We start from the raw sequence: 26,700 nt of genomic DNA, 5'->3' as shown, positions 1-26,700 counted from the left end.
AGCCGGTGACATCAATCCCAATCCTGGCCCTCCTCACCAACTATTATCCCAACTCTACAGATCTCACCGTGACCTCTCTAACCTCATCGCTATTCATCTACTCCCCTCCTCTTCTCTGCCCTTCTCTTGCGCCCTTTGGAATGCCCGCTCTATCTGCAACAAACTCCCATGTGTTCATGACCTCTTTATCTCACGTCACCTCCATCTGCTCGCCATAACAGAAACCTGGCTCTGCCCTGATGACTCTGCTTCAATCGCAGCCCTCTGCCATGGCGGTTATCTTTTTTCACATACTCCTCGCCCTGCTGGCCGCGGGGGCGGTGTTGGATTACTTCTCTCTCCCTCCTCCAGATTTCAACCCCTTCTTCCACCTCAATCTCACTGTTTTTCCTCCTTAAGTCCACTCTATCCGCCTTTTCTCTCCTCTGCCTCTTTGAATAGCGGTCATTTATTGTCCCCATGATAAGTCCCTTTCATCCTTTCTCAGTGACTTTGATGCCTGGCTTGCCTTCTTCCATGATCCTTCCTCCCCCTCTCTCATCCTTGGTGACTTTAATATTCCTGCTAATGATCCTTCTAACTCTTATATTTCCAAGTTACTTGCTTTAACGTACTCCTTTAATCTCCAGCTATGCTCCACCTCCCCCACTCATCAAAATGGTCACTGTCTTGATCTTATCTTCTCCTCCAACTGTTCACCCTCTAGTTTCCTTGCCTCTGATCTTCCCCTCTGATCACCATCTTATAACTTTCAGTCCCGTCCTATCTTATCTAATTTATCTAGGAATCTTCATGGTATTGACCCTTCATCTCTATCCTCCCATGTTTCAGACCTCCTCTCGACTGTGGCACCATCCACGTCTGTCAACAAGGCTGTTTTCTTCTTACAACAATATTCTATCATCTGCCTTAGACACTCTTGTACCTTTAATGACCCGCCCTATAAGGCATACAAAACCCCAACCTTGACTGACTTCTAATATCCGCTACCTACGTTCCTGTACCCGCTCCGCCGAACGCCTCTGGCGGAAATCTCGGGCCCTTGCTGATTTCTTACACTTTAAGTTCATGCTGACCTCCTTCCAATCTGCTCTTTTATGCGCCAAACAGGATTATTATATCCAACTGACTAACTCTTGGCTCTAACCCTCGACTTCTCTTCACCACATTGAACTCTCTCCTCAAGGTGAGCCCTCCCCCAACTCCCTCTTCATTATCTCCTCAGAACCTTGCTGAATTCTTTCACGACAAGGTTCAAAAGATAAACCTTGCATTCTCTACCTCGCCACCTCTCCCTCCACTAGTCCGTTCCCCTCTCTCTCCTTCCCCTCATTCCCTTTCCTGAAGTTACTATTGAGGAAACTACACTTCTCCTTTCTTCCTCAAAATGTACCACCTGTTCCTCTGATCCCATTCCCACCCACCTTCTTAATGCCATCTCTCCTGCTCTTATTCCTTTTATCTGTCACATTCTCAACCTCTCACTTTCCACTGCGACTGTCCCTGCTGCCTTTAAACATGCTGTGGTCACACCTCTCCTTAAGAAGCCTTCACTCGACCCTACTTGTCCCTCTAATTACCGACCCAACTCCCTCCTTCCCTTTCTCTCCAAATTACTTGAGCGTGCTGTTCACCGCCGCTGCCTTGATTTTCTCTCCTCACATGCTATTCTTGACCCACTACAATCTGGTTTTCGCCCTCTCCACTCAACCGAAACTGCGTTTACTAAAGTCTCCAATGACCTTATTACTGGCTAAATCCAGAGGTCAATATTCCATCCTCATTCTTCTTGATCTTTCCGCTGCTTTTGACACTGTCGATCACAGCATACTTCTCGATACCCTGTCCTCACTTGGATTCCAGGGCTCTGTCCTTTCCTGGTTCTCTTCCTACCTCTCCCTCCGCACCTTTAGTATTCAATCTGGTGGATCCTCTTCTACTTCTATCCCTCTGCCTGTCGGCGTACCTCAGGGTTCTGTTCTTGGTCCCCTCCTCTTTTCTATCTACACGTTTTCCCTTGGTTCATTAATCTCATCCCATGGCTTTTCCTACCATCTCTATGCTGATGACTCCCAAATCTACCTTTCTACACCTAATATCTCACCTTGCATCCAAACCAAATTTTCAGCATGCTTGTCTGACATTGCTGTCTGGATGTCTCAATGCCACCTGAAATTAAATATGACCAAAACCGAGCTTCTCATTTTCCCCCAAAACCCACCTCCCCACTCCCCCTGTTTTCTATTTCTGTTGATGGCTCTCTCATTCTCCCTGTCTCCTCAGCTTGAAACCTTGGGGTTATCTTTGACTCTTCTCTCTCCTTCTCTGCTCATATCCAGCAGATTGCCAAGACCTGTCGTTTCTTTCTTTACAACATCTGTAAAATCCGCCCCTTTCTTTCTGAGCACTCTACCAAAATCCTCATCCACACCCTTGTCACCTCTCATTTGGACTACTGCAATCTGCTTCTTGCTGGCCTCCCACTTAGTCACCTCTCCACTCTCCAGTCGGTTCAAAACTCTGCTGCCCGTCTCGTCTTCCGCCAGGGTCGCTTTACTCATACTACCCCTCTCCTCGTCTCTTCACTGGCTCCCTATCCGTTTTCGCATCTGTTCAAACTTCTTCTACTAACCTATAAATGTACTCACTCTGCTGCTCCCCAGTATCTCTCCACACTCGTCCTTCCCTACACCCCTTCCCGTGCACTCCGTTCCCTGGATAAATCCTTCTTATCTATTCCCTTCTCCGCTACTGCCAACTCCAGACTTCACTCCTTCTGTCTTGCTGCGCCCTATGCCTGGAATAGACTTCCTGAGCCCCTACGTCTTGCCCCATCCTTGACCATCTTTAAATCTAGATTGAAAGCCCACCTCTTTAACATTGCTTTTGACTCGTAACCACTCGCCTCCACCTACCCTCCCTCTCCTCTTTCCTCTACACATTAATTGATTTGTTTGCTTTATTTTTTGTCTACTAGATTGTAAGCTCTTTGAGCAGGGACTCTTTTTGAAGTTGCGGTCTCCAGAGTTGTGCTCAATATTCTAAATGAGGCCTTGCCAGAGTCTTACAGAGGGTCATCATCGCCTCTTTTTTTTCCTACTGGCCATTCCTCTCCCTTTGCACCCAAGTATCTTTCTAGATTTCACTGTCACCTTTTCTACCTGTTTGGTCACCTTAAGATCATCGTATAATGTCACACCCAAATCCCACTTCTCTTTCTTGCAGAAAGGTTCTTTACCCCTTAAACTGAATCGTTTCCTTGGGTTTTTGCAGTCCAGTTGCATGACCCTGCATTTTTTAGCATTAAATCTTAGCTGCAAATTCCAGACCATTTCTCTAGCTTCGCTAAATCCTTGTTCTTGTTATCCACACCATCAGAGGTGTCTGTTACCTACTGCAGATTTCGGTATCATCCAGAAAGAGGCAAATCAAAAATAGCAAAGCAGCACTTCTGTTCACAAATGCAGATTCACCACCGTACTGCTGAGAGTAAGGTGGTGAATCTGTGTGAACAAAAGTGATGCTTTGCTATTTTGGATTAGTTTTTAACTATTAGGGGAAAGCTGATTGCTCCATCCCTGGTCCTGGAGGCACACCAGCCAGTCAGGTTTTCAGGATAACCATAATGAATATTCATAAGAGAGATCTGCATGCAGTGAAGGCAGTGCATTCAAATTTCTCTCATGAATATTCATTGTGGATATCCTGTAAAATCTGACTGGCTGGGGTGCCTCCAGGACCAGGTTTGGGAACCACTGCCTTAATCCACCTATCCACCCCCATCCTGTTAGACTGCCACTGAATGCTTTGATGTTTCACTTGTATATACTGTCATCTACCAACATTTGCTTGTTTCCGATCTGACGAAGAAGGGCAACCTTCGAAAGCTAATCAAGAAATGTATTAAGTTATGTCCAATAAAAAAAGGGATCATCTTGTTTTCTTTTACCATGTTTTATTTTGTTTTATTTCTATTGATTAATTTTTAAATAAAACAGTGCTTTTTATAAACCTTGACGGGCAACTGTCCAAAAGTCAATGTGATCTTGAGAATTTACTAATAAGCTTGTTTATAGCTGACCATTGAATACATTGAAAATCACTCCAAATCCTATTACTAGTCTCTGTTGGTTATTTTTAGCAGGATTTTGTATAAATTGGCTATGGATATTCTCTATATTGTCTTTAAAATAGTTCCCCACTTGACAAAGCCATAGGTAGTGATTCCCCTGATAGATATTGTACATTGCTTCAAAGTCTTCTGGTATTTCAAGTATCTTCATCTATTAACTTGGTATAATAACATTTTCTAGTTTCATTTAATTTCCATTTATATGCCATAATTTTTCTTCATCTTTCTATTAATAGCAGATCCATCATTTTGCCAGTTTTACTCCAGTCTCCTACATTTTTGTTTGAGTTCTAATAATTCGTTAGTAAAACAATTTATTACTTAAAATATTTAGGAGCAATTTTATCTAAAAACTGTTCACTAACTTCATTCCAGTTTTCCACTTCTTTGAGAGAATCTTGATTTTTCACTATTTTAACTCAATTCTACCCTATCCCAAAACTACTTTTGATCTATTTTATGTCTAGTATAATATTGCAGGTTTTTGTTCTGCTTGACATTTGCTCAGTTTGGATTTGTTCTATCTAGGGGCAAATAGTGATAAATAGTGGTCTGACCACAAAACTGGTGACCATAAAAAAAAAAAATCTTCGAGAGTTTGCTTACTTATGATATGTAATTAAATCTAATTGATGACCCTTGTTCTGAGTAATCTGAGAAGGTGGTAATTTAAAATCCAAAACATCTAAAATTGAATATTAATCTCCTAAGTTAACATCATTTCAAATCTCCAAGTGCAAATTAATATCACCCAACAATAACGTATAATTAGAATGTAAAGTGTTTTTGTCTAAAATGATAAAAATCACTTTTTGCTCATAGCCACATACCAGGGGGATAATAAAGAATACATTGCAGCGTATCTAATAGAGAATTGTCAATTATCTTACAAGATAAAATTTCTAAAATTGGGAAGCAAAACAAATCCAATGATACAGAGGTAAAAATAGAAGATCCGGATGATGACCAAGCAGGATGATTTTGCCCCCAGAAATGAGTGCAGCTGATGGAGGAAAGCCAGCCAAAATCTCCTTCCGCTGCTCATCATCAATGAGGAGTGAAAACATTTGGTGCTGAAGAAGCCTGGACATCAGAACTTACTTCTACAAAGACCTTCATCTCCCATGGAGCAGCAAAAAGCTGGTGCTAGAATCAGCATGGAAGCTTGCCATTATGGCACACATTCCCACCATGTTGAGGGAGTGAAGGAGTAGCCTAGTGGTTAGTGCAGCAGATTTTGATCCTGGGGAACTGGGTTCGATTCCCACTGCAGCTCCTTGTGACTGTGGGCAAGTCACTTAACCCTCCATTGCCCTTGTTACAAAATAAGTACCTGTATATATGTAAACTGCTTTGAATGTAGTTGCAAAATACCACAGAAAGGCGGTATATCAAGTTCCATTTCCCATAAGAGCAATGCTGACCCTATCTCCACTACTGGGAATGACAATCCAATGTGTTGAAGAGACCAGAAGCCATTATAGTTCCAGAGGCAGATGAGGCCTCCCCTGGACCTTCAGAGCCAGCAGCATAACTGTATGGAGGTCATGTCACTTCTGAAAAGTGGGACAGTAGAGCAAGTCCCACAGGAAAAACTAGGAACAGAGTTCTACTTCATTTACTTAATAAATGTGAAGAAGTCAGGGGATGTGAGATGGATCTTGAACATCAAACCTGAAATTCTTAATGAGAGAAGCTCAATGAGCACCCAGTAGACAATCCCTTTTTATGTTAAAAGGGAAAGGGGGATTGACTACGCTTCCTAGACCTAAAAGACATCTGTGCTTGCAGCACTATTTACTCAAAGAATGGACAATTTATGCATTCCATGGTGGATGGAAAACTTAACTACCAAGATCCTGTTTGAATTAGTGGTGACCTGATTGTTTAGTGGATGCCTGTCTAGTGAAAAATTACAATTGCATGGGTTTCTAACTATCTGCTGACTATCCTGTGAGTTATCTAAGTCCTGAGGTACAGCTTGATCCAGCACAGGCACTGTTCTTTATCAAAAGTTTGATAAATAGGGTGACTAAAAAAGCCTTCCTTTTCTTGGGAAGGGCTGCAGTATTAAATCAGCTGGTGTATGGCCTCAGGTAGGATGTTGCACCTTGCTGCATATGAGACTGCTTCAGTGGGGATGAGCCCATGTTGAAACAGGTCACCACCACAACCTGGATGTGTCCATTTTCTGCTGATGGGTAACTTGCATGGTCATCATTCAGGATTTTGCTTCAACCTCTGCATCACCAGTTGTTGCTGACTAGTGGAGACTAGTACTTTGTCCTCATGGCAGAGGATAATTGATTGGCTCCTAGTTCCTCTGGAAAGAAGTACTGTGGATTTGGCACTAGGCTGTCACTAAATGACCTTACATGCAAGTTCAAGCATTTACTCAAACTAGATCTTATACTAAAGCGGTTGTTGCAGTAGTAGGTAGCACAGAATCTGTATGTGCAGTGGAAACAACCTGGAGATGGATCTTTCACCCCTCCAGTCTTGCTTGAATGCTGTTTTAGCATGGCTGACTTGTAACTGTCTAGCTCTCTGGATTGCAGGTGTTTTTTCCCCTACTATTGTTCCTTCCCTCTCTGGTGTCCTTTTTGGACTGATCAATTCCCTCAAATATGAGTCATTTTTGACCTTCAGCTTTCCTTTGTTCCTTATATCTCTGCTATTGTGGTCTTGTTTCTTCTCTCTCCATGGAATCTGTGCCACTCATAGTTTCATCGATTCCTCTTGCATTACACTTCTGTCTTCAGTAGCTTTTGCTTGACTTGACCATTGTAACATAGTTTATAGTTTATTGAAGTTTGATATGCCACCAAAAGTAACTGGCAGATCTAGGCGGTTTACATAGCTCCACTGCATGGGGCAGGGAGCTGCTATTTTGAAGATGATGCCAGAAACAGGCGCCTTGAGGTATGGGTCTGAGAGGCTTAGGGAAGGGTTTGAGGGGGGGGGGGGGGGGGGGGGGGTTGCCACTAAATACCAGGGTTTGTTTTTTTTAAATTGGGGATGAGGGTCTTGTCAGGGGGGGTCCATTGGACCCCCAGGGCACTTGTGTTGATGTTGGGGGGTGGTACACAAATTTGGAGGGGTGTGAGGGCCCAACTAATAGAGGATGGTACGTCATATCAGGGAGAAAGGCTGGCCACTAGATAGGAGCCCTACAGAAAACTGGTTCGGGGTGCTGGCAGTGTGGGTGGCTTTTTTTTTTTTGAGTGGTGATTGGCCCATGTACTAACAGTAAGAGTGATACATTCAGACACTGACAAGAAAGGTGATATTTATCACTGAGCTGCAAATTCTTCTGTGATTTTAACATAGTGGTAATTTCCATGTAAATTGATTATAGCATGCTGTGGTTTTTGTTGTGGGAGGGGGGTTGTATGTTTGTTTTTGTTGGGGGGTGTTGCAGTAGAGTGCAGGCTGTACTGCAGTTTTGTGCATGGGCCCCATTGTTTGCTTATTTTGACCTCCACTATACACTGAGCAGAGGTTTTTGAAGCCTTGTCCACAGTGCCTCCAAGTCGCTTTTCGTGGTGGTGATACCTAATAAAGAACCCCCAGCCTCCATCAATATATAGTTAAAATTATTTCTTCTTATGTACGTCGTTTTGCACTTGCCCACATAAAATTCAGTCTGCCGTTTAAATACCCATCCCCTGGTCTTCCAAAGTAGAAGTGCAGTTTGTTCTGTCTGTCTTTCCAGAAGGTTTTTCCCCAGGTAGCTTAATAGGTCACACCCAGGTACACATATTTGTAAGTTTGTGCAATATATTGAAACAAGCAGTTGAACCCATTAAAATGGGCAAGAAAGCGGTCGGAGCCCCGCCAGGTCCAGCCGAGCCCCCGCCCAGGAAAGCCGCCCCGGGGGATGGTGGCAGAGGAAAGCGCCCGGGTCACAGCGACAGCAGCTCATCGGACCTGTTGGAGTGCGCTTCGGAGCTGCTGTCGGACGATCCCCGCCCGGTGCTCGCTGGTCACCCGTAGCTCTGTTCCTGCCTCCTCTAACAACATTGGAAGAGATTTGTGACATGCCATGCATGCGCAGAACAGCTGCGCTGTTCTGCGCATGCACAGCACATCAGTCACTCTTCATTTATATGGTAGGATACAACATTATTTGAACATATTGATTCTTTTCAAAGCAGCAGTCATTGCAGTACAGACAGGGTGGTGGTGGTTTTCTGACACTGTATGAAACTACTGGCTGATATCAATAACACACGTGTACATGCCCTGTTAGACTGATTTAGAGATTTTTTTTTTTTTAAGGGGGGAGGGGAGTGATTAACTGGATCACTAAAACTTTGAAACCTTGTACGTTTTTGTTTTATAGGCATCTGGAGGATTGTGGACAGAATGCATATCACAGCTCAATGCTGCACAGCAGAAAGCCCTACAGGACCTACTGAGTACTGCTTGAAGGGCCTTATCACCTAACTCCAAATAAACTTCTCTTTAGTTTTCTTTGGTTTATTTTCTGAACGAAATGAACTGTAGTGCGTGTAGGATATTCTTCTGCAAACCAGAGACGGTATTGGCAGCAGGAAGCGCTGTTCTTGAGAGAGGTGTTTAAATGGATGCCCGTTACAAAAACTGAAGATGTTCCTTACAAAAGACTGCAAATGTCACCGAAAGAGTATTTTTCTATCTATAAAGTCACTTCTCCTAGTGATTTGATTGAAGTGATACCAGCTACATTTTATTAGAAATAAAGAAGTGTAAACCACTTTTAGACCTTAGTGAAGTCAACATAGAAAGCATTCTATTAGGCAAAACAGTCTGCACATCTAATGTTAATTATATTAATTGGGAGAGTGAATATTTTTTTAGGGTAGAAATGAGGCCACCTACCCAGGTAGATCAAAAATCGGGAATGGAAAAAGTATATCAAGCATGAAGATTCATATTGATGTCACGTTCAGTATTTTATTTCCCCCCCAAAAGGCTTGTGACTCAATGCGGAAAGCCGTCATCTTCAGGCCCTTGAATGTGAAGTGTCTTTTGGCATGTCTGGCAGTATCTCTTCACTCCTCAATAAACAAGGTTGATATACAAGATGCTGTCTGTGCAAAGGTTTAGTGCTCTCTGGATTTTATTTAGTCATGTGGTAAAAGCCAAGTGGTTGGTAAATCTTTTTCACTATCTACCATAGTTTTCAAAATTCATACTTTTTTTTTTTTTTGCCCTCTTGTGTGATTTTAAAAAAAATGTACTACTATAGAGAGTGAATATATTATTTGAATATGAATATTCAGAACATATTTAACAGAGGCACATAGAAAATGATTACAGATCAACCACATGGCCTATCCAGTCTAGAGGCTGACCAAAATTTTTTTTTTTTCAGTTTAAACCAAAACTGCAACTGAAACTGCAGCCAAAACATTTCACCTGATTTCGACCGAAACTGAAAACTAAAGTTTGTGTGAATGTGAACCAATGAATCTTACTGGGGATTGCCATGGTTTTCATTCATCAGCCCTTTGCTAAATCCACAGGAGATTATTACCCTCAAGTCCTGGGAATTGCAAGCACAGGCTGACAACTAGGAGAGCTTCTTTAACAAAGACTTCACAACAAGTTTTGGAATCCAATGGGATTACAGAACCCGAAGCAACATGGTTTCACTAGAGGCAGGTCTTGTCAGACAAATCTGATTTATTTCTTTCACTGGGTGACAAGAGAGTTGGATCGAGGGACAGCGCTAGATGTTGTTTATTTAGATTTTAGCTAAGCCTTTGACCTACAGGCGACTGATAAATAAACTTGCCATTTGAGGTGTGAATTTAAGTGTGAATGAATGGAAGGCGGTGTGTATGGAGGTGAAAAAAGCATCTATATGTGTTTTGATTAAAGAGAATGCATTTAAAGTTTTGAGTAGATGGTATTATACACCAGACAAGATTAAAGCTATGTTCCATGGATTCTTCAGATTTATGCTGGAGGTGTGGCGAGGGAGTGGGCACCTTTTTTTCATATCTGGTGGACATGTGACATATTGCAGGAATTCTGGCAAGGTGTTACTCAGTGCTTGTCTGCAGCCTTGGTTTCTAAGTGCCCTTGTGATCCTAAATGGTGGCTGCTCGGACTGTGCAATCATAGAAGTTTGAAGTGGCAACGCAGAATTAAACATCTCTGCTTTGCTGCGTCAAAGATGGTGAACGCTGCACACTGGAAGAAGGGAACGGGTCCCACCCTAAACAGTTGGATCCTGAAACTAAAGTTGATAGGTGAACTAGAGAAATTAACGGATTGTCGCTTGGGCCGTTTCGACCCTGCAGCTGAAGAATGGATATACGTGGTCATATTTTGCATAAGAACTGAACAAGAGGTGTGGGGGAAGGGTTAATTTTTGGGGGGGCGGTGGAAGGGTAGGTTGGGACTGTTTGGTTTAGATTTATGCAGGTACTTGAATTGTTTTTTTCGAATTTGGAGGTGTCATTAGGATGACAGTGGTTATATTGGTTTATATTCTCAATCTTCAATAAAAATGTATTGTTTAGATAAAAAATAAACTGAGGGCCCACATAGGCGACTGATAAATAAACTGAGTGCCCTCGGTATGGGCCCTAAAGTGACTGACTAGATAGATTAGGAATTGGTTGAGTAGAAGATGACAGAGGGTAGTGATAAATGGAGCTCAAAGGATGTTACCAATGGTGTGCTGCAAATTTTGGTTCTTGGGGCGGATGTTTTGAAAATTTTTGTAAGTGATATTGCAAGTTCCAAGTTTATTTATATTTGATATACCACCTAGGGAACATGCTGTCAAGGCAGTTTACAATGCATACAAAGTAGTAAATGAACAGAAATGGAACTACAACAATAAAAGGAACGCAGAGGGAGTCAAGAAAAGGAGAGTATAGGAGGTAGAAGGCTAGGGATTTAGTAAGAGAGAGACCCCCACTGTGTATATCCTGCAAACAAAACAGCAAGGTGAAGCGGAGTCGAAGAGCTGTCTGGTAAGGTCCACCTCTTTGCAAATAATACCAAAATCTGCAATAGGGTAGACACCCATTATGATGTAGATAACTTGAAGAAGGACTTAAGAGAAGCTAGGGGAATGGTCTGGAATTTGGCAGCTAAGATTTAATGCAAAAAAAATGCAGGGTCATGCATTTGGACTGCAGAAACCCAAGGGAATGATGCAGTTTAGGGGATGAAGAACTTTTGTGCACGAAAGAGGAGTGGAACTTGAGTGTGATCATATGCAATGATCTTAAGGTGGCCAAACAGGTAGAAAAGATGATGGCGAAAGCTACAAGGATGCTTGGATGCATAGGGAGAGGAATGGCCAGTAGGAAAAGGAGGTGATGATGCCCCTGTATAAAACTCTGGTGAGACCTCATGAAGAATATTGTGTACAATTCTGGAGACTGCATCTTCAGAATGATATAAACAGGTTGGAGTCAGTCCAGAGGGTGGCTACTAAAAATGGTCAGTGGTCTTCGTCATAAAGTGTATGGGGACAGACTTAAAGATCTCAGTATGTATACTTTGGAAGGAAGAAGGGAGATATGATAGAGATATTTAAATACCTATGAGGCATAAATACATAGGAGGCAAGTCTTTCAATTGAAAGGAAGCTCTAGAACTAGGGGGCATAGGATGAAAGTGAAAGGGGATAGACTCGGAAATAATTCTTCATGGAAAAGGTAGTAAATTCTTGGAACGTGCTGAAGATGAAAAAACGGTATCTGAATTCAAGGGAGCTTGGATCAAGTACATAGAATCTCTAAGGGAATGATAGAGAGAGAAAATGGCATGGATGGGCAGACTGGATAGGCCATATGGTCTTTGCTTACATTTTTCTATGTTTTTATGAGACAGGACCTTTGTGAGAATGTGTTAAAAAAATCATAATTACCAGCTTTTATGCATACCCAAACTGTGCACAAGTAACAAGAGAAAGTAGTATTAGATGTTTCCCGTTTTGTGTTTAGCTATAAAACTGATTAAGGACAAGCATGATATAGATTCTTCTAAAATAGGGTAAAGAAGTCCACTGGCTTAACTGCAGACATACCAGCCTGATACACAATCCAGAATAAAAAAGCCCATTGATGTTACTGTATGCAATATTACATGCTCTGAAATTTTAATCAAGAGCAATACATTTCTCAAATTATTATGTGCTCTGAAAAATTATAGTAAAGGGAATGGGACTTATATACCGCCTTTCTGTGGTTTTCCCAACTACATTCAAAGCAGTTTATTTATTTAACACATTTATACCCCACATTTTCCCACTAGTAGTAGGCTCAATGTGGCTTACACAAGATCATAGAGAAAATTACAGTTCATTATAATACAATTAAACCATGTAATAGTAAAATAGTAAATGATTATGTATCGTAAAGAACAACACAGATAATAGTGAATAAAAAATAAGGTCTATGGATTTTGTTGTAACAGTAGAAAAGGTAAGTTCTTGAACAAGGTGGTCTTCAGTGATTTCCTGAGATTTAGATAGTTCTGAGTTGATTTTAAGAATTTAGGTAGTGCATTCCAGAGCTGTGTTCCTATGAAGGAGAAGCTGGATGCATAGGTAGACTTGTATTCTGGATAATGTAAATTTAAATAACAGCGGGAAAGACTGGAACTGTTTCTGGGTGGTAGGTCAATTAGATTTAGCATGTAGCCAGGAACTTCACCATAAATAATCCTGTGAATCAAGGTGCAAACCTTGAAGGCAATATGTTCCTTAATGGGGAGCCAGTGTAGTTTTTCACAAAGGGGTTTGGCAGATTCGAATTTAGGTTTTCCAAAAATCAATCTCGCTGCTGTGTTTTGGGTGGTCTGAAGTTCCTTGATTATCTTTTCTCTGCATCCTGCATAGATTCCGTTACAGTAATCTAAGTGGCTCAATACCATAGATTGTATTAGTTTGCGAAAAACATCTCTGGAAAAAAGTTTTAATACGTATCAGTTTCCACATCGAGAAAAACATTTTCTTTGTGGTACAATTTGCTTGAGTTTCCAGGGTCAGGTTCCAGTCAATTGTAACGCCAAGAAGTTTTAAGCTGTCCAAAATGGGGAGTGAATAGTTGGGGATATTTAAAGTTGTAGGTTTAAACTTGTTGATAGGATAAGGCATTGAGTCTTCTCAGTGTTTAGTTTTAATTGAAATGACTTAGCCCATGCGTCCATTGTACTCAGGCCTATCCTGATTAAATTGGTAATTTCGGTCAGGTCTTGTCTGAATGGAATATAGATTGTAACGTCATCAGCATAAATGGATTTAATCCTAGTTTAGAGAGTGAATTATCCAATGGAATCATCATTGTGTTGAAGAGAGTTGGCGAAAGTGGGGAGCCCTGAGGGACACCACAGACTGCTTTCCAAGAAGATGAGATAATTGAGTTCGATTTCACCCTGTATGATCTGTATGAAAGAAAACCCTTAATCCAACTAAGTACATTTCCGCCAATCCCAAAATAATTGAGAAGATGTAGTAGGATGTCATGGTTGACCATTTCAAATGCGCTGGACATATCAAATTGTAGAAGTAGTATACTTTTGCCACCTAGTTGCTTGAATTTGGCCATAAGGGTAACCAATACAGTTTCAGTACTGTAGAGGGATCGGAACCCATACATATTATATTAATACTTATTAATATACATATTAATATAAATATATACAGGTACTTATTTGTACCTAGGACAATGGAGGGTTAAGTGACTTGCCCAAAGTCACAAGGAGCTGCAGTGGGAATCGAACCCAGTTCCCCAGGATCAGAGTCCGCTGCACTAACCACTAGGCTACTCATACATTTCTCAAATTGTTTTCTTATATATAAATATATATAGGCTTGGATACTATTTAGGTGATCCTATATATGTATATGCATTTAAATAATAAAAGACCATATTTTACCTCCAAGCAACATAGCCTCTGCACACTTGGACCTCAGCTAATGAAAACTGAAACTAAAGGTGCTTTTACAATGGCTGACTTTGCACCACATTTGGAGTGACAGCTGATGTTATATCTCCACAGAGATGAATTCTTAAGGCACTTATCCCAAATTTACAGACTTAAATTCCTGCTAAACGCTTGTATCAAAAGCATTTATTTAGAGCATTCTATTTACCATAAAAAGCTACTATATAAGTTCATAACTGCATTACTTGCAATCGCATTACAGAAAAAAAAAATGCAAAGAGTAGATTCCACCCCCCCCCCCCAGACTACCTCACAATCCCTTGCAGTCTAGTGGTGTAGTAAGAGCAGATCCGCAGTTGCTCTTGCCCATGTCAGCTCTGTTCTCAAAATGGCTGCTGTAACTTCTTGTGGAAGTTTTGCAAGATTTCCAGTAGATGTCATGGCAGCCATTTTGAAAGCAGAGTCATCATGGGCAAGAGCGACTGGGGATTACTCCTGCCCTGCCTTACCCCTAGACTACCAGGGATTGTAAGGTAGGCCTGAGGGGGAGCACCTACAAGTGTGATCAGGGGTGAAAGGCAAGTAGAAAATGACACTGGGACAAAGTTTGTCTCCATCCCCATGGATTCTGTCTTCATCTCCGCAGGCCCTGTCCCCACTCCATCCCCATGGGCTCTGTCCTTATCTGCAGAAGCATCGAACAATTATGATTTTATATTTAAAATTTTTTATTAAAGTATAAAAAGAAACAATATGCTGTGCAACTGTTGGGTATAAATATAAATAGAAAACCGCTATAATGACCATCCTCATCACCACTCTGTACCCTTCCAACCCCAACAATAACTGATTTCCACCTTCTCAAGGAATTCTAATCCACCCTGTTGTAAAATGTCCAGGGGTACAAAATACAACCCGTTCTCTATGCCCTAATGTGCCCTATGAAGCACTGTTAAGACCTTTTAATCTGGATGAATAAGAAGTCATCAACAATCTACTACTACTTAACATTTCTAGAGCGCTACTAGGGTTACGCAGCGCTGTACAAATTAACAAATAAGGACAGTCCCTGCTCAGAAGAGCTTACAATCTAAAGGACGAAACGTCAAGTTGGGGTAGTTTAGATTTCCTGAGAAAAGATGTAGTGATTAGGTGCCGAAGGCGACATTGAAGAGGTGGGCTTTGAGCAATGATTTGAAGATGGGAAGGGGGCCTGGCGTATGGGCTCAGGGAGTTTGTTCCAAGCCTGGGGTGAAGCGAGGCAGAAAGGGCGAAGCCTAGAGTTGGCGGTGGTGGAGAAGGGTACTGAAAGGAGGGATTCAGTCTAGCTCTCCTGTCTTCTACAGTCTTTCTGGCAATAGAACTTGGCTTCTTAGAAAGTGTGCTGGTAGCATGATGTACAGTATTCCCCATGCAAATTTTGCTAGTTGTGGCCAGCATGTCATGTTTGCTTGTTTTTCCAAAATATTGTCTGCGTCACTCAAACATAAATAACAAATCAGTTCATTAACAGGCTTCAAAGTAGAAAATGACAGGGGGATAAAGTTTGTCCCTGTGGGCTCTGTCCCCATCCCTGCTCCATCCCCACAAGTTGTCCCCATCCCTGCGGTTATTGCTAAAGGCAACTCCTGTTCAGAGAGGGAGACAAAATAGGCCAAAGCACAAATTTTCAGCTTCTACGGAAAACGCATGGTCAGTTTCAGATGCAATCAAAACCATGGCTGTAGCCTTTTAACCAAAACTGGGCAGAAAAAAGGATTTTGGGCATCGAAACTGAAATTCAGTTGGCCTCTAATCCAGTCTGCCCATCCATACCAACTACTAGGCTCTATAATCTCCTCTTCTGTCTCAGATATTCCATGCTTCTCAGTGCTTTCTTGATTCCATATTCCATACTCACCACCTCAGTTGGGAAGCTGTTGTCTTTTCCTTTCACCCTCATTTTATGACCCCTTGTTTCAGGGCTTCCTTTCATCTGAGAAGTAAGAAATGGAGGGGAGAGATATGGTAGAGACTTCTCAGATGAAAGGAAGCCCTGAAACAAGGGGTCATAAAATTGACTGTTCTTATTTTTAGCTCTTTCCTCTCTTTTTTTTTTTTTCTTCTCTCTGCCTTGCTGTCAACTCAAATTTTACCCTCTCACTGTTCTCCTCCGTTTTAGTTTACAGCTATCTTTTTCTCACCCACTAGCTTTTCCATTTCCCCATCTCACTCCTTCCTCAGCCCTCCATTCCCTTTCATTACCATATTTCTATCCTCTGTAATCACTATCTTTTTATTTATTTATTTCTTTGCCACCCTCTTCCTCTCCCTCCTGGCCTCTCCCACATGGTTCCACCATCTTCCTTCCCTCCACCCTTCTAGCCCAGCATCTGCTCCCTTCTGCCCTCTCCCACATGTTCCAACATTTCTCCCTCTCTCTTCCCTCACTCCCACTATCCGGCATCTCTCCATCACCCTTCTGCTCCTGAATCCAGCATCTCCTCCTTTCTCCCCTCTCCACCTCCTGTGTTTCTCTCTCCGTCTCATTCACCCCCAGGTTCAATATATCTCCCTCTCCCACTTTCTACCATTTCTCCCTCTCTTGTGCCATGGGTCCAACACTTCCCCCCTCCCCCCATGCAGCATTTTCTCTCTTCCTCCCTTCCACTGCCATGTCCAACATCTCCCGCTTCCCCCTACAACATCTCATCCTGCCCTCTACCATCATGTCCAATTTTTCATCATCTATCTTCCCCTCCTCACCACCCCCTGTCCAACATTTACCATCTCTCCCTCCCTCCCCACTACCCCTATGTCCAACATTTCTCCCTCTCTTGTCCCTCTCCCCTCCCCATGCAAGATTTTTTCCTTTCTTACCCCTCTCTACCCTATGTCCCACAATTCTCTCTCTTGCCCCTCTCCACCTCATGCCTCCCCATGCAGCATCTATCTTTTTGAAAGGAGACCTCCCCCCCAACTCTCCCTCTCTTCAATGGGGCACCAACCTTAACAGCCCCGGTATTGGAGTAAGCAGGCTGAGCTCCGATCCTGCATCTGCCTCCCTCTCTTTCTCATGGCAGCGCTTCCCAGACATGCCTACCTACCGCCGCCACGATCCTGCATCTACCTCCCTTTGTCCCAGCGATAGCGATTCATGCTGCCTCCTGCTTTGTTCTAATCCGGAAGCGTCTCCTCTGCTGCGTGCCTGAGTCCTGCTCCAGCAGAAACAGGAAGTTGTAATAATGGGGGCGGAACGCAGCAGAGAAGATGCTTCCAGGTTAGAATGAAGCAGGAGGCAGCATGAATCGCTACCGCTGGGACAAAGGGAGGTAGATGCAGGATCGTGGCGGCGGTAGGTAAGCAGCGTATGGGAAGCGCTGCCGTGAGAGGGAGGCAGATGCAGGATCGGAGCTCAGCCTGCTCCCTCCACTGCCGTTCTAATGAAGGTGCTCCGCTGCTGGGTGGGCCTGAACCCAAATTGGGTGGGCCTAGGCCCACCCGTGGCTACGCCCCTGGGTCCCGCCCTCATTTCCTGTTTCCACAAGGGTAGGACCAGAGCTGAGAGAGAGAGAAAGGCTGACCCTGCACACGTTTTACCGCTGCTGGTAAGTGAAGATGACTTTTAAAAATCGTAGGGAGGGGGCCTGGAACTGGAAGGGCGGTAGGGAGGGACAACGACACCCTCATGCGTGTGACGTCGCGTTCCTTTGCCTGGCAACTCTGCAGCGTTCCCTTCTCATTGTTCCGCCCTCAATGTCATCACGTTTTGACGTGAGGGCGGGACAGAGAGACAGGCAGCATGAACCCTTCAGTGCCTCGGGGAGTCAGCTTCAGAACGTTGGAGTTGGAAATTATTCATAGGATTATTGTAGTTCTTTTCAGCCATAATGTCTGAGATTATGGAAAATACTGCTGTCCGATTCAAGTGTAAATTCATATATGATTTCAGTTAATGCCTAATGGAAGGGCGTATATCTAAGGGAGAGTCAGGGAAAGTATCTTCTACTGGGATATCCCTCCTGCCTTTGGGTATCAAGTGACACAGATTCCTTAGACCACTCAGTGGGGTCTAATACTGGCAACTGTGATATTTTGAAGTTTGCTATTAGAGTGGACTGGTTGCTAAAGCCCTTTAAATAATAATAGAATATGGTGCAGCCTTTGATGTAAACTGAGTAACTAGTACATAGTAATATATATACCTCTTTTCTAAATTATTATTACTATTGCTCAGACAGAATTGCAGCTTAAAAGGATCACATATCATCAGACTTTTGAGCTGTCAGTCTGGTTTGAAGTATGACTAACTCCATGTTTTAGGCATTGCATTGGCCACTCTCTAATCTTCAGGTAATACAGACGATTTTAATGAAAGGTTACATATTACTAACATCAGCAATTTCATGCTTGAGTTCTTTGAGTACCCTTGGATGTATTTCCTCAGGTCCAGGTGATGATATTACAGTGTCCTATTGAGTGTCGTCTTTTCACCAAGTCTCTGAGATGCCTATTATATCTACTTCGTTATTTAGTGCTATATACTCTCCCATCTTCTAGTATTTGTATACAGTCACTTCAAATTGTGTTTTTCCTTGGAACTACAAGTTGCTTAGAAGTTGATGATAATGTGCATCCTTCATTCTGCTCTTTCATTAAGCACATCTGGCTTACTTTCAGTATTGTTGAAACCTCTCTACTGGGATTCCTTAGATGTCCTGTTTCATGCGCTCCTGGGTGCTTCCCCCCCTCCCCCCATTCTAGTTTAAAAACAGCTCAATCTCCTTTTGATAGCGCCAGCAGCCTAGTTGCATTCTGGTTAATGTGGAACCCATCTTTTTGGAACAGTCTCCTCCTTTCCCAGAATGTTGCCCAGTTCCTAACAAATCTAAATCCCTTATTCCTGCACCATCGTCTCAACCACGCATTGAGACTTCGGAGCTCTGTCTGCCTTTTGGGTCCTGTCCATGGACGGGGAACGTTTCAGAAAGAAATCTGGACTTCAGCTTTCTTCCTAAGAGCCTAAGTTTGGCTTCCAGAATCTCCCTCCCACATTTTCCTTTGTCATCAGTACCCATATGTACCAAGAAAGCCGGCTGCTCCCCAGCACTATCTAAGATCCCGTCTAGGTGGTGCATGAGGTCCGTCACCTTCGCACCAGACAGGCAAGTGACCAGGCGATCCTCACATCCACCAGCCACACAGCTATCTACATGCCTAATCATAGAATCACCAGCTACAACAGCTGTCCTAACACTTCCTGCCTGGGTAGAAGTTCTTGGAGACATATCCTCGGTGTGAGAGGATAGTGCATCCCCTGGTGGGCATGTCCTTACTACAGTTATACTTCCTGCTTCATCAGTGTGATGCTGTCCTACTAGGAGACGTCCATCCTCCAAGGCAGCAGGGGTGGGTTAATGTTGTAGGCTGTGGCAGAAAGTTTAAGTTTTAACATTATACTATGGAAGCTAAGCTGTGCTCCAAAACTAAACTGGGATTTCCTGTGACTTCTGTATTCCATATTTGAACTGGCTAAGCTGTGCTGCAAAACTAAAGTTAAAACTCTAAATTGGGGTTTTATGTGACTATCAGTTCTGCTCTACACTGATGCTATGACTCTAGAATAGTCCCTTAACTGCTAGACTATGAAACTATAATAGAGACTAAATGCTATACAAAGAAAACCCTAAATTCCTTAAACTGCCTTTGCTAAGTAGAGTAACTTAAAAATAAATACATTGAGATAACATATTTAACTCTAAATCTACCGTTCCCAAGTTTAAAAGCAATTTCCCAGTGGAAATTGGTGGAGGGGTAGCTTTGTATGTTAAGGAGGGCCTTGAATCAAATAGTTTGAAAATTCTGCAGGAAACAAAACACATCTTGGAATCCCTATGGATTGAAATTCCATGTGTAAAGGGGAAAAGGAGAATGATAGGAGTGTATTACCGTCCACCTGGCCAGGATAAGTAGACAGATGTAGAAATGTTATCAGAAATTAAGGAGGCTAACAAACTGGGCAACACAATAATAATGGGTGATTTCAATTACCACACTACAAAGTTAGTTCTACATGTACTTAACTTAGTATTCAAAGGCAAGTCTTGTGTATTTCAATGAAAGAATGGTGGAGAAAAAAAGACTTCAGTACTATTGGAGGCACCTCAGTTTGAAAGATACACCTTCATAAATAGAGAGGACTCCTTGTAATCATAAGTCTACAAAAAAAACTCCATTCCCAAATAAATATTCATGAAACAAAAGCAAGACCACTTTTCAAGAATACTGAAAGGATGAGATTCAATTTTATAGCGAGTATCTTGAAAAAATCATTACTTATCTTGGATGGCAGAAGTATTCCTTACATGGCACTTTACAAAATGGCGATTCACTTCTTGCAGACGCCAATGATTTATACCTTGCGTGCAATGTTCTACTTTTAAATGTCATTGTGTGCCAATTATGTAAATGATTACAGAAAGGCTTTCCATTCAATGGAAACATTCAAACCTTTTGATATCACTATTTGCAGTACAAATATCCACCTCTGTTCCTTTTTTTTTTAATTTGTACCCCGCACTTTCCCACTCATGGCAGGCTTAATGCGGCTTAGGTACTTAATTGTACCTGGGGCAATGGAGGGTTAAGTGACTTGCCCAGAGTCACAAGGAGTTGCCTGTGCCTGGAGTGGGAATCGAACCCAGTTCCCCAGGACTAAAGTTCACCACTCTAACCACTAGGCCACTCCTCCACTCTGAGTAAATGTCGTATGTCCCCTCTTCGTTCTGTAACTCTGATTTGTTCCAAAACAATGCAATGTAAATCAGAAAAGGCATGTTGTTTCTCCAAAAAATTAGACACCAGTGGTTCATATGTCTTTCGTGCCTGTATACAGTGCCTATGTTCTATGAGATGAGTCTTTAAAGGACGAGATGTTTGTCCCACGTAATATAAATTACGTGGGCAACACAAAAGGTATATCACATTTTCAGACATGCAGGTTGTACTAGTTGAGAGGATGCTCAATGGTTCCCACGAATGGGATGCAAGCATACCAGGCTATAATCTATTTAGGAAGGATAGAGAGGGTCGTAAAGGTGGAGGAGTAGATCTGTATGTGAGGAATGATATCACGGTGACTGAAATGACAGGGACCTGGGGAAAGGAAGAAGCGATATAGATCACCTTAAAAAGAGATGATAGAACCTCTGTCCACGTGGGTGTTGTCTACAGACCCCCGACACAATTAGAGGAACTAGATAAAGATCTGATCGCAGATATTCAAAAATTAGGAAAGAAAAAAGAGGTTCTGTTGATGGGAGATTTCAATCTGCCGGATGTCGATTGGAAGGTTCCGTCTGCCAAATCGGAAAGAAGTAGAGAGATCGTGGATGCTTTCCAAAGTGCTCTGCTCAGACAAATAGTGACAGAACCCACAAAGGAGGGAGCGACACTGGATCTGGTGCTCACAAATGGGGATAGTGTGTCAAATGTCCGAGTGGGTGCACACCTGGGAAGCAGTGACCATCAAATGGTTTGGTTTGATATGACGGCTGAAGTAAAGGGCGGCCACTCTAAACTCAAAGTCCTGGATTTCAAGCGTGCTGACTTTAGTAAAATGGGGGAATACCTGAGGAAGGAGCTGATGGGCTAGGAGGACGTACGAGAAGTGGAAGGACAGTGGTCCAGGCTGAAAGAAGTAATAAATAGGGCCACAGACCTTTATGTAAGGAGAGTAAGTAAAAGCAAGAGAAAAAGGAAACTGATATGGTTCTCCAAGCAAGTGGCTGACAAAATAAAGGCTAAAGAATTAGCGTTCCAGAAATATAGAAAATCTCAAGAGGAGGAACACGGGGAAAAATACCGGATGAAACTGAAAGAAGCCAAGAGAGAGGTACTTCTGGCGAAGGCGCAAGCGGAAGAACAAATGGCTAGAAATGTAAGGAGGGGCGACAAAAATTTCTTCAGGTATATTAGTGAAAGGAGAATGACTAAAAAGGGAATTGTGAGACTAAAAGATACTGCGAACCGCTATGTAGATAATGATGAAGAAAAGGCCAATTTGCTAAATAGATACTTTTGTTCTGTTTTCACTGAAGAAAATCCTGGGGAAGGACCGCGAGGGACTGGCAAAAGTACACCTGAGAATGGAATGGATATAGCACCGTTCACAGAAGAGAGTGTGTATCAACAACTTGGAAAGCTAAAGGTGGACAAAGCCATGGGACCGGACGGGATCCACCCCAGAATATTGAGGGAGCTCAGAGAGGTTCTGGCGGGTCCTCTTAAAGATTTGTTTAATAAATCCTTGGAGACGGGAGAGGTTCCGAGGGATTGGAAAACGGCGGAGGTGGTCCCTCTTCACAAAAGTGGGGATAGGGAAGAAGCTGGAAACTACAGGCCGGTAAGCCTCACTTCGGTTATTGGAAAAGTAATGGAAGCGATGCTGAAGGAAAGAATAATGAATTTCCTGGAAGCCAATAAGTTGCAAGATCCGAGACAACATGGTTTTACCAAAGGGAAATCGTGCCAAACGAATCTCATTGAATTCTTTGATTGGGTAACTGGAGAATTGAATCATTGACGTGCTATAGACGTAATCTAATTAGATTTTAGCAAAACTTTTGACACGGTACCCCACAGGAGGCTCTTAAATAAACTCGATGGGCTGAAGATAAGTCCCGAAGTGGTGAACTGGATTAGGAACTGGTTGATGGACAGACGCCAGAGGTTGGTGGTAAATGGAGTTTGCTCGGAGGAGGGAAAGGTGAGTAGTGGAATGTCTCAGGGATCGGTGCTGGGGCCGATTCTGTTCAATATATTTGTGAGTGACATTGCCGAAGGGTTAGAAGGTAAAGTTTGCCTATTTGCGGATGATACTAAGATTTGCAACAGAGTGGACACCCGGGAGGGAGTGGAAAGCATGAAAAAGGATCTGAGGAAGCTAGAAGAATGGTCTAAGGTTTGGCAATTAAAATTCAATGCGAAGAAATGCAAAGTGATGCATTTAGGGAGTAGAAACCCACGAGAGACTTATGTGTTAGGCGGTGAGAGTCTGATAGGTACTGAGGGGGAGAGGGATCTTGGGGTGATAGTATCCGAGGATCTGAAGGCGACGAAACAGTGTGACAAGGCGGTGGCTGTAGCGAGAAGGTTGCTAGGCTGTATAGAGAGAGGTGTAATCAGCAGAAGAAAGGAAGTATTGATGCCCCTGTACAAGTCGTTGGTGAGGCCCCACTTGGAGTATTGTGTGCAGTTTTGGAGGCCATACCTAGCGAAGGATGTTAAAAAAATGGAAGCGGAGCAAAGAAAAGCTACGAGAATGGTATGGGATTTGCGTTCCAAGACGTATGAAGCGAGACTTGCTGACCTGAACATGTATACCCTGGAGGAAAGGAGGAACAGGGGTGATATGATACAGACGTTCAAATATTTGAAAGGTATTAATCCGCAAACGAATCTTTTCCGGAGATGGGAAGGCGGTAGAACGAGAGGACATGAAATGAGATTGAAGGGGGGCAGACTCAGGAAAGATGTCAGGAAGTATTTTTTCACAGAGAGGGTGGTGGACGCTTGGAATGCCCTCCCGCGGGAGGTGGTGGAGATGAAAACAGTAACGGAATTCAAACATGCGTGGGATATGCATAAAGGAATCCTGTGCAGTAGGATTGGATCCTCAGCAGCTTAGCCGAAATTGGGTGGTGGAGCAGGTGGGGGAAGAGGGGTTGGTGGTTGGGAGGTGAGGATAGTGGAGGGCAGACTTATACGGTCTGTGCCAGAGCCGGTGATGGGAGGCGGGACTGGTGGTTGGGAGGCGGGAAATACTGCTGGGCAGACTTGTACGGTCTATGCCCTGAAAAAGGCAGGTACAAATCAAGGTAAGGATACACATATGAGTTTATCTTGTTGGGCAGACTGGATGGACTGTGCAGGTCTTTTTCTGCCGTCATCTACTATGTTACTAGAATTCCACATAACAGAGCACACTGAACAACGACCACAAGCCTAGTGGTGTCCCTGTCTATCAATAGGAAGAGCTTCACGATTCCAGGTTTCTGCAGTACATAACGTCATTTAAATTGTTGTTCCACTGAAACGCAAACAGGATTCTTAAATTCTGCAAACAGGGGTAAACATTCAACATTGAAATGTGTTTTTTGATGACCGTTAATATTGTGTTTGTATGTATATTGTATTTTGTCACAAATGTCAAAACTTCTTCTTTAATTCCCTGATCAATCCGTGGATGTAATAACCACTCTCTATGATTAACCTTGTTCACCAAATGTTTCGGATATCCCCTGGCCATAAGTTTCCCTTGTAAATTCTTAGCTTGATGTTGATAACTGGAGACAGAGGAGCAAATTTTGCAATACCTTAAGAATTGTGCAAAAGGTATATTAGATCTGCAATGACAGGGATGCATGCTATTAAATTGCGGTGTAGTATTTCTATCTGTGGGTTTAACAAACACAGAAATTTCCAATTTACCCTGGTTAACAGTAATCCACACATCCAGAAATGAAGTGCCCGAATAACTATGGTTTACATCAAATTTAATCGTGTCATGGCAGCTGTTCAAGTAATCCACAAATTGTGCCAATTGTTGCGGTGTGCCCTTCCACAACATGAAAATATCAGCAATATATCGCCACCAACATATTGCCAATTTGAACTATCTCGATGTATAAATCCATTTAGTTTCAAAAGACTCCATGACTAAATTGGCAATGGTAGGAGAGTAGACGCCCCCCATGGACACACCTGTTTTCTGGGTGTAATATTTATGATCACAGGTAAAGTAATTCCACATTAACGTTACCTGAATGAGAGCCAAGAGAAAATCAGTGGGGGACAAAATGTGGATGTTGTCTAATATGTTTTCTAATATTTGAAAAACCTCATCCTGAGGAATACGGGTATAGAGAGAACGTACATCCAAGGTAACCAAAAGAACTGTAGGATCAATATCCATATTTGATTCCAACAGACGTAAAAAATGGGAACTGCCCTGTACATAGGAATGTATTGAAGAAAGGCAGGGCTGTAAGATCTTATCTATATATTTGACTGGTTGTTCCAGTAACGAATCCTGAGCTGAGGTAATTGGACGTCCCGACCGACTGAAGAAACAGCATAAGGAATGGCAAGTCAAATGCAAAGCGCTGATACGGAAGGCAAAGAGAGACTTTGGAAAAAAGATTGTGTGTTGGATGCAAATCATAAGAATTTTTTTTTAGGTATATTAAAATCAAGAAGCTGGCAAAAGAATTGGTTGGACCGCTAGATGACAGAGGGGTAAAAGGGGTACTCAGGGAAGACAAAGCCATATTGGAGAGAGTAAATTAATTCTTTGCTTCGGTCTTCACCGAGGAAGATTTGGGAGAGATACCAGTGCCAGAAATGGTATTCAAAGCAGATGAGTCAGAGAAACTGAATGAAATCTCTATAAACCTGGAGGATGTAATGGCGCAATTTGACAAACAGAAGAGTAATAAATCACCTGGACCAGATGGTATTCATCCCAGAGTACTGACAGAATTGAAAAATGAACTTGCAGAACTATTGTTAGTAATATGTAAATTTATCTTTAAAATTGAGCATGGTTCCAGAAGATTGGAGGGTGGCCAAGGTAACGCCAATTTTGAAAAAAGGTTCCAGAGGATATCTGGGAAATTATAGACCGGAGAGCCTGGCGTCGGTACCAGGCAAAAAGGTAGAGACCAGTGGCATAGCCAGGGGGGCCTGGGCCCCCTCAAACTTGCTCTGGGGCAGTTTCATTAAAATGAGCATGCGTGGCACTAAAAGCAGGACGGCGCCAGCAATGTAAGACCAGCACGGGATAGACACCTTAGCCAGCCAAGGTACCCTCCAGCAGCGGCAGCAGGGGGGGGGACAGTGGCAGCGGCAGGGAGGCAGAAATGGTGGCGGGGGGGCAGAGGTGGCAGTGTGGGAGGGCGGCAGCAGGGAGGCGGGCCAAAATGTGCCCCCCCCCCACCTTGGGCTCTGCCCCCCCCCCTTCCCGTCAAGGTCTGGCTATGCCCCTGGTACAGACTATTATAAAGAACACAATTACTGAGCATATTCAAAAGTATAGATTAATGGGACAAAGCCAGCATGGATTTAGTGAAGGGAAATCTTGCCTCACCAATCTATCACAATTCTTTGAAGGGGTGAACAAACATGTGGATAAAGGTGAGCCGGTTGATATTGTGTTTCTGGATTTTCAAAAGGCAGTTGACAAAATACCTCATGAAAGACTCCAGTAGAAATTGGAAAGTCATGGGATAGGAGGTAGTGTCCTATTGTGGATAAAAAAAAACTGGTTAAAAGATAGAAAACTTGGGGGGGGGGGGATATTAATAGAAACAAATTATGGTTATCATGTTTCTGTATTCAAAGTATTCTCTTTACTCAATAAAAAAGATTGAACATAAAAGATAGAAAACAGAGAGTAGGGTTAAATGGTCAGTATTCTCAATGGAGGAGGGTAGATAGTGGGGTTCCCCAAGGGTCTGTGCTGGGACCATTGCTTTTTAACATATTTATAAATGATCTAGAGATGGGAGTAACTAATGAGGTAATTAAATTTGCTGATGACACGTTATTCAAAGTTGTTAAATCACAAGAGGATTGTAAAAATTACAAGAGGACCTTATGAGACTGGGTGTTCAAATGGCAGATGACAT

At 42.7% G+C, this 26,700-nt stretch overlaps 1 protein-coding gene across 1 annotated transcript in view; it reads left to right on the top strand.

The window, feature by feature from the left end:
* The window catches only part of IPO5 (importin 5), a 358,310-nt gene extending 349,093 nt beyond the window's left edge, over positions 1 to 9,217 (top strand). Inside the window, 1 exon segment of the mRNA XM_030201357.1 lies at positions 8,478 to 9,217. Coding sequence (XP_030057217.1) covers positions 8,478 to 8,564 — 87 coding nt within the window. The 3' untranslated portion in view covers positions 8,565 to 9,217.
* The last annotated feature ends 17,483 nt before the right edge of the window (positions 9,218 to 26,700 follow it).

Source organism: Microcaecilia unicolor, chromosome 4 (assembly GCF_901765095.1).
Source record: "Microcaecilia unicolor chromosome 4, aMicUni1.1, whole genome shotgun sequence".
NCBI lineage: Eukaryota > Metazoa > Chordata > Amphibia > Gymnophiona > Siphonopidae > Microcaecilia > Microcaecilia unicolor.
Note: the sequence above shows the minus strand (reverse complement) of the source record. Positions and strands in the feature narration are given on the sequence as shown.